This window comes from Pundamilia nyererei, unplaced genomic scaffold, assembly GCF_000239375.1.
Source record: "Pundamilia nyererei isolate P.nyererei 1_Seehausen unplaced genomic scaffold, PunNye1.0 scaffold00200, whole genome shotgun sequence".
Classification (NCBI taxonomy): Eukaryota; Metazoa; Chordata; class Actinopteri; order Cichliformes; family Cichlidae; genus Pundamilia; species Pundamilia nyererei.
Window position 1 is genome coordinate 352,040 of NW_005187601.1, and position 9,085 is coordinate 361,124.

The window sequence follows — 9,085 nt, forward strand, 5'->3', positions numbered from 1 at the left end:
CTGCAGAAAGTGCAGCTTTACCTAATGTCCACCTACTGTTACTCATTTATATTAAGGTTTAAACATCTAGTTGGTGTTGGTGTGGAGAGTAGCCTTCAGTAATAGTAATAAATCACACAGCAATAGGACATTCATGTTGTAAAAGGCATGACAATATATTAAGTAATCCAAAGTATTCAGAATACGTTACTCTCGTTGAGTAACGTAACGGAATACGTTACAAAATACATTTTGGGGCATGTAATCTGTAATCTGTAGTGGAATACATTTTAAAAGTAACCTTCCCAACGCTGTCTGTCTACATCCATATTTTACACAGTCTGTGATAATGACTTTACTGTATTGAAGGCCAAAGTTAGTTTCATAAAAGAGGCAGGAAAGGATGAACTCTGACTCTGAGCCAAACACACACCTGCTAATTAGTGCTAAGTAACAGACTAATTAGATACCAGAAGTTTGCTGGACTCTGGGCTGTCTGTACCTCTTATTACAGCATCCAAATAGTTTATCCAAGAACTACGCATAAATGCCAGGTTGTAAATATGGCCTTTAATGCTATAAAGGGGGACATTTTCCTACGGACATCTACGGTGACTAGCAACCTATTCAGGGAGCACCACACCTCTCACTATATAGCATGTGGGATATGCTCCAGCCCCCCGCGACCCTGAACTGGATGAGTAGAAAATGGATGGATGAGTATCGATGTACTTTTGGCTCGTGACCCTTAGAGGAACTGCAATGTGGATGCTTCTGGGACAGCGACACCGACACTCCAGAAGCAGCCAGTGGGTCTAAACAGATGCTCTACCTCCTGAGCTACAGCCAGGACGTAATCAGGACGTTACAGCTGCAGATTTATGCCCATTTAAACACATGAGACTTTAGGTGCCCAAGTACGTTTTAGAACTCTTATCATATAGTTTTGTGCTTGTAATAAGTTTGACCTGCTTTTTGTTTCCCGAGGTCATGTGCTATAGTTAATGCGATGTTGCTTTATGCCTCTGATGTACTAATATTTCTCCCTCAGTTTCCCAGATGTCTGCTGGCCAGAAAACAAGCATAAACTTGTTTGATTTAGCTCTTGGCTTCATGTGTAGGTGGAGAGTGCAATAATGATAAAGATAGTAAGAGCAAGAGAGTGAATTTTTTCCACTTGACAACAAGTGAGAGTCCAACATGTCTAGTGGCTGCTTGTTGTTTTACTGTTAAGCCTGCTGTCAGAAGAGAAACTGCTTTTACAACAGATTTCTGCCTGTATGTTTTCCTGATATCTGCTGGAAAGCTACAGAAAAAATTCTAGCTCTGGAGCTCTGAAGGAATTACACCAAAACCTGACAGCTGAGGAAGCATGATATCATGCTGCTATTAAACAAAGTCGCCAAATACAATCACATGAGACTTAGTGTATTAGCTACACAAGAGGTTTGTCTGATGTATTGGCCAATGCTGAGAACAGCTCATGTCACTGTTCTGCAAACCCCAAATATTTAGTTTTAGGTTTTTTCCCCTGCATATATATTTCTCAGGATCAACTTCGGTGTTTGGCATAGATTTTCCAAACATTCCAGCTGTAACCCGAGTTAGGCAATATTTGATTGGATGATGCTGATAGAAAATACTGTCCAAGGCTAAGCATTGGTGTAGTCAGTCTCCAACAGCAACCAGTGACCTCGAGAAAAACTAAGGCATGTGTCAAAAACTGCAGTGCCTCGGCCACGTGAGGCTTGCTTCACCTCTGAATCACCCCTACAGAGCTCCATGTTAAAATGTCCAACACACAGCAGAGACAAACAGCCTACTACACAATTAATCACAACTGTAAGTGAGGTAATTTTTTTACAATCACAGGTTTGAATTGAATTAAGGATTAAACTTATATAATAACTACTAAGATGTGGCCGCTTGCTTTTCCAGTTTTTTGCACTCAGCTCTGTAAAGAAAAACAGAGATTTTCCCCAGGTAAGTAGCTGGCTGGTCAGTTTTAATGTAAGCTGATAGATCCATTGGTTTATCTTCTCAAAAGACAAAAGGAAAGGAAAAAAAATCTCCACACAGTCAAACTGCACTGTGATTATGTGATAAATTTAACAAAAAGGATAAGTAAATCCTTTTTGAAAATAAACCCTATACCTACTAAATTGTGTGTTTACTTTCCACCGTTGTGAGGAAAACGTGTTTGTTGGTTGAGCAGCAGAGATAGGTGTGTGGTTTGCGCCAATGCCAAAAGGTTTATTCTGCTACGGACTCTTGTTTGGAGCTTCTGGTGCCCAGGTGCACACACTCAGGTGCCTGATTAGAACCTGTGAGCACAGACCCTGCTAGAGCGGTCAGTTGGTGTCTGCTCCAAGCACGCCACGCTTGACTGATCTGGATAGGGCCCGTGCCACAGAGCAACTTCATGTTGCAGCATTATTATTTGGAGAGAGATCCAGTACCATCTCCAAAGTGTTCAAAGAAAGAAAAAAATCAACTAAATGCCATTTCCTTAGTTTTTGTGCTCGATTCTTATATTGTCTGCCTCCAGTATATTACCATACTGACTACTGTTGATGTTCTCTTAGTGATTAGATGCAGCCGGAGCATTAACAGCCCTGTGTGAAAAACAGACTCCATTTAAGTGGAAATACTCTATGGGTTGCTATTTCGAAGGTTCTTTAAAAAGGAAAAGCACAAGAGGTAATCTGATCGAGATAGTGAGTGCGGGCTAAATACATATTCTTAGCAAACAAATAAAAAAAGCCTGCCTTGTCATAACAGAGTTACATAAGTCAGAGAGTTTTCACATCTAGTAATGCTTCAAACTCCGTATTACTCCATGTTTGTCTTGTGCCTGAAATTCTAAGGATTTATGGTCTTATGTTGGTGACCATTTGCATAACTCTTTGGCTATGCAGACAGAAGGATTGTGGGAACCAAAGCACAACCCGAGCAGGATTCACTACAAAGAGGAAGAAACACAAAACCACCCATTAAAGGAAAAAAACAAAACAAAAAAAGTCAGACCATGGCTGCAGTGAGCCGTTTTATTGTTTGAAACGCTAAAAAACAAAGTTTATTTTATGACTTCTTTCTTCTCTGCAGCAAAAAGCTAAGCAAAGAAGCAACGACAGCACAAATATGGACAAAACAGTCTAGACCACATGTTTGTGACACTGCTCGTTCTTGACAGACACACAGCTTCACTCGGTGTTTTTGCTGGCATAAAAAAATCAAAATCATCACGTTCAGTGGAACCCTAGGCCATCTTCAAAGTTAGGATACTTGGTCCACGAAAACATATTTATTCAAGTCATGCAGCCAATTTATTGCCTGCCTGCACCGTACCAAATCTCCTCACAGGGTGAGGGTTTTCTACATGTTTGTTTCAACATGAACAACACAAACAAAAAAGCATCACAAAGATAGAGAAAAAACTGCATATTAACAGCAACTCAGCTAAATCCAAAGTCTAGGCTACAAACTAAGCTTCTTAGCTGAAAGCTCAAACTCTGACTAAAAACTTCGTTCGGCTCAGCCTCATTGCCTCTGAAGTGCTCACGCTAATAAAGCGCTCCACTGGAGTGGCTTTGGAGGACAGCTGAGGACCCTGTGGGACTGCCTTTCATAAACGCCTGCCTGAATATGGCTATTTTATAACTCGGGCGTAGGTTATGAGTCAAACATACCAGTTAGACAACTCTTACTGCTTCTTGGGATTTTTTATGGATTTGCTTGCTAAGGCATATACACTTCAAACACTGCAAGCAGAAACATACAAATACACATGCGCTTGAATACCAGCTCAAGCCGCTGTGCACATACACTCCATGTTATGGAGGATAATCATTTCATCTGTCTTGAGAAAATTAAGGGGTTAAATGTTTTACCTTTGTGACTGATTGAACGGACTGAGGGATAAGTTGGAGGAACACAGACAGAGCTTGTTAAAGTTAGATGATTTTCATATTACATTTAAAGATCTCCAGTTAACCTAGTAACATGCGCCAGGTTGCCAGAGATCTGTTTAGGGTTAGGGTTGTCTGTAATATTCACATATACGAATAAAAAGAAAAGAAAATAGCAATCTAATAAGAGAAGAGGGCCAAAATGTACGAAGAGTAACATTTTAAAATTTCTGATTTCCTTTAAGGTGCAGCTAAAATGCAGTTTAATAGTAAAGCCTACCCAGGAGTTTGCTGGTGACCTGGTGGAAGTTACAAGTTTAAAGAAAAGAAACTAAATGAATAAACACGGTAAACTTTACACTGCATGCTGAGGTTTGGTTGTGCTCTGTCCTAACAATGTTTAATCACAAATGATCGAATATTGTCAAGAAAGCTATTTACATCCCTGGTTGCAGCTGACCTTGACCATGTTGCACCGTTGCCATGGTAACAAATGGGATGAAAAAAATGTGCTGCTTCTGAAGACGGTTTCCCCAGGCTGAAAGCTGGAATCAATCTTCCATAATCACTTACACACAAACACTACTGAAGATTTTTTTTTACACTACCTGAAAAGGACTCTGGCTGTTGTAGTTCTTTACTTCCTTGTCAGCTCCACGAACTAGCAGCACTCTGGCACAGTTATCCTGTGGAAGGAAAGGAGAAAAATCACTCAAATGAAGCAGCTGACAACATCCCTAAGACAAGACTGGAACCCTAAAGTCTCCTACTTTTGCTTTTTCAAAAAAAAGAAAAATAAGAAGATGATGGTTAAGCTTCCAGTAACATCAGCAGAATTTTCCAAAAGCATAGAGCAAGACCTGATCAATGACTGAGCATGCCGGCTCTTGCACAGGGATATACAGGAGGAAATAAGAAAAAGAACATCTAATACCTATCAGGAATGGAGCTTCAGTGTCTCTATGGCTCCACTCAAAGAGAAAGAGGGAGTGAGGGTGAGAGAGAGATGGAAAAACAAAAAGAGAGAGAGGAAGAGAGAGAGAAGAACAGAGATGGAGAGTGCTGAGGGGTTTGAATCTGCTGCACAAATCGCCCACAAAGTGCTCAACCACGCATGCACTGAGCACACACACATGCATATAAATACTTTTTTTAGATCCACAATAAGCTATTGAGAGTTGAAAAATCAGTCACACAGATACTGATACAGAAGCATAATCTGTACTGTAAAGTCGGCATTACAAATATTTCTCTGATTAGACGTTCAGCCTCTTATTTTAAGACATGCACGAGTTCTATTTTTACTCATTTCCATCTGGTGTGTAGTAACCCCACGACAACATCTATATAAGCTGAATTTACATGTAGCTGTACGTGTGGTACATTTTAGAGCTGTGAAGGAAAGCAGGGCTATCAGAAGACAACCAGAAGCAAGGAACGAAGCAGATGTACGGCCTGGGGAGGCAGAGGGATGGTGAGAAAGGTCACGTCGAAAGTCAATAATTCTGAGCTAATCCCGTTTGTTGCAGTTTGGATGCCATGGAAACTTCAACTACCGATGGATTTTTACTCTGCATCGCCTGTAATGTGAGGAAGATGAATTCTCACTTAGGTTTTAGGTTTTCATTTATGCACTGGAACCTGTTCTATCCATCTCTCGAGCAGCACTGACAATTAATACAAACCTATGATGCACAGCATCACAGTCCAAAAAAAGATTGATCCAAATAACCCCCCTCTGCTTCACAGACACTGAAGATGTTATCAATCTTTATTTTTCCAGATCCCCAGTTTTAGGAGATGAGACTGAAGCATTCTTTATTTTTATTGTCATCGACAAATAGAGAGACGACCAAAAGAATCAAATAACAATTGCTCTCTCTCTTTCTGTCTGTCAGCATCATCAGGAAGAGGGAACGTGAGAAGCTCGAGATGTGGAAGGTGAAGGCTACAGTGTTACCCACACTAAAGTGACCACTAAACTGTCCGAGTGGCTTCAGCAGATCTCAGGAATGACATCATAGATCTGTGTCCAGAAGAGAGACAACAGAGGTACCGTGCAGGACCCTCAAGCAAAAGAAACAAAAAAACATCAACAGTTTAAAAAGAGAAATAAGTAAACCAAAAAACGAGTTAGGAATACAGAATTTGTTTTCTGACAATGGTGATTCTACTCCTCCTTTTCAATTCAAGTAACAAATACTTAAAATAAATAGCAAACAGGAGAAATATATGCAAAAATAAGAGAAAGCTACACATTAGAGTACAAAATAGTGGCAAAGTGATTGGAAGTAGTGCAAAGAAAAGACTTGGTCTGCATAGCGTCCGTGTGTGAGTGGCCTGAGTGATTCAGGTTACTCAGACCATGGCTTCAGTTTATGCTAACAGTTCAAATGGCCCAGGGGAAGAAGCTGTTTGTAAGTCTGGAGGTGTGGACTAGTGATGTGTCGGTCGCGAATGAAATGGTTGTTAGAGCCGGGTCTTTGACGTGAACGACGCGAGCCGGCTCCTTATCGCGAGCCGTAGGTTTTTTGTTTTCACATTAGAAAGGTATAGTAATACGGGGGGCGCTCGTGTGCAGCTATGGAGTAGACGTGTTTTCTGTGCTCTCCGTGCCTTCTCACTCATAAAGTTGCACTTTAAGTTTATTACCAGCTGGGTAGTTTTAAAATCTGTTTCGCGGACTGTCGGAGCCGATCTTTTGCCATCATGCCGAAGAAAGATGAGAGCCAGCGGGATACGTCCAAGGCGAGCCAGTCGGCGGCAGGTAATGATGCCATATTAGCGGCTATCGCTAACCATGGAGCTGAGCTTTCCAAAATAACCTCGCTCGTGGACGGGTTGAAGAAGTCGGTTGAGGGCCGTCTCGATGCAATTGATGCAACGCTAACTTCTCTCCAGAAGAAATATCATGAGTCTGAGCGCCGGTTTGAAGACCTTGATGAAGCTATGTCCGCTAACGATAGCCGATTAGCAGCGCTGAAAGCATCGTGCAAAGAGCTACAGGTGGTTAACACTCTCCTCAAAGCTAAAGTCAACGATCTGGAGGGGCGCTCTCGCCGACTCAACGTGAGGATTGCGGGAGTTAAGGAAGGGGATGAGAAAGGCAGCCCTACCGACTTCGTTGCTAACCTACTTCCAGAGCTTTTGGGTCGTGAGAACTTCAGCAGGCCGATAAAAATAGACCGAGCCCACCGTAGCCTGAGACCGAAGCCACAGCCCAATGAACGGCCACGTGTCATCATCGCTAAAGTCCACAACGACCGGGATGTGTTCGACATACTACGACTCAGCAGGCAAAGGTCTCCTTTGCTGTACCGCGGAGACAGAGTTTCCATTTTTCCTGATTACACTGCGGAGGTCTCGGCGCAGCGGCAGGCCTTTGGTGGTGTGAGGAAGCGGCTGATCGACGCCGGTGCTAAGTGCTCTCTTCGCTTTCCCGCAAAGCTCCATGTCGAATATAACAACACATCGAAGACTTTTATGTCGCCGGAGGAAGCTGCACGGTTTGCTGACTCCATTGGCTCTGCAAATGAATAATAATTCACAAGTGACTTACTAATTTCACGACATGTTTACATATTTGCGCATTTTTTTGCAGTAATGTTCTCTACCCAGCTATGTTGAATGTTTTGATCCAACATCTTTGTCCTCAGCTGATCAATGCGCAATATAAAGGTTTTTTTTGGTTTGCATACTGTGATTTACATACTGTAGAGTTCTTGTCTTTCCCGCACTGGAACGGTGTACAGTGCCTATTTTGCCTATTGGGTTTTGCTTCTACAGTATTTGTGCATTGTGATATTGGGAATATGCACATGTTTCTGTATGCTCTGTCTCATTTCTGCATATTTGCAGTTTTGTTGCAACGGTTAAAGTTTTATATCCATCTAGATATTTGAGTTGGATCTTTCGTACTTGGTGCACAATTTTGTTTTTCATGTTTGTTAAATAGATTATATGTGGGGCGCACGGGGCTCCACGGTATTTTTTGAGTATTAGCCTTCAGTCAGGCTGGCCCTGGTTCCCGGCTGCCTCCCTGTTGGATATTGGGGGTGTTCCGCTATCCTTTTTTCTGCGGTTTGTGGGGTGGGCGGGCGTGGGGGGGGGTCTACATGTTTCTAAATATGTGTTGTTTTTGTTTTTTGATGTAAGTGCCAGCTCTTTATTTGTCAAACCTCAAAGCCTTCATTTTGTCCTTCCACATCGTCGTACACCATCCACCCACTTAAGCTGGGGATGAGCCACATCACTTTTACGACCTGGAATTGTCGGGGTATGGGCAAAGCTCTTAAACGTGGTAAAGTATTTTCGCATTTAAAATCTCTGTCTTCTGATATAATTTTTTTACAGGAGACCCATATCCAACCTTCAGAGCAGAGGCGATTAAGATCGGTATGGGTGTCACAGGTGTACCAGTCCGCCTTTTCTTCCAGGGCGAGAGGGGTTGCCATTCTTGTTCGCAGAACTATTCCTTTTATATTCAAAACTCAGATATGTGATCCAGGTGGGAGGTTCATACTTGTTACAGGTACAGTCAACTCCACCCCTGTAGTCCTCTTGAACATCTATGCCCCTAATTTTGACAACCCTGACTTCTTTAGTAAAATATTCAATCTTGTCTCACAATACAATGACCATAATATCATTATCGGTGGTGATTTTAATTGTTATTTCGATCCATTGTTGGATAGGTCCTCTGCGTCCCTGGCCCCAACCTTGAGAGCTGTTTCTGTACTCAATACTCTTACTAAATCTTTGGACTTGGTTGACATTTGGAGGCACCAGCATCCGTTAGAAAAGCAATACTCTTTCTTCTCCCCTGTCCATGGCAGTTTCAGTAGAATTGACTATTTTCTTATTGATTCCAGGCTTATTTCGAAAGTGGTTAGTTCCACTTATCACAGTATTTTAGTCTCGGACCACGCACCTCTCTCAACGGTAATTGACTTCAACCTATATACCCCCCAATACAATTGGAAATTTAACCCCTCTTTATATCTAAATGACTCTTTTACGGTTTACCTATCTACTAAAATCGCAGAATTTTTACAATTTAATGATAATGGTGCAGTTTCAGACTCGGTTTTGTGGGAGTCCTTTAAAGTCGTTATTAGAGGTCATGTTATTGCTTATCAAGCTTCTCAGAAGAGGGACAAACTCAGGCTGCGTACTAATATTGAGGCAGAGCTGGCTGT

The 9,085-nt window shown here is 41.9% G+C and overlaps 1 protein-coding gene across 1 annotated transcript in view; it reads right to left on the minus strand.

Moving 5' to 3' along the window:
* Positions 1–4,486: 4,486 nt before the first annotated feature.
* Positions 4,487–9,085, minus strand: part of LOC106456418 (SH3 and multiple ankyrin repeat domains protein 3-like) — a 130,733-nt gene continuing 126,134 nt past the window's right edge. Inside the window, exon 9 of the mRNA XM_013914468.1 lies at positions 4,487–4,573. Coding sequence (XP_013769922.1) covers positions 4,487–4,573 — 87 coding nt within the window. The remainder of the gene's footprint in view (positions 4,574–9,085) is intronic.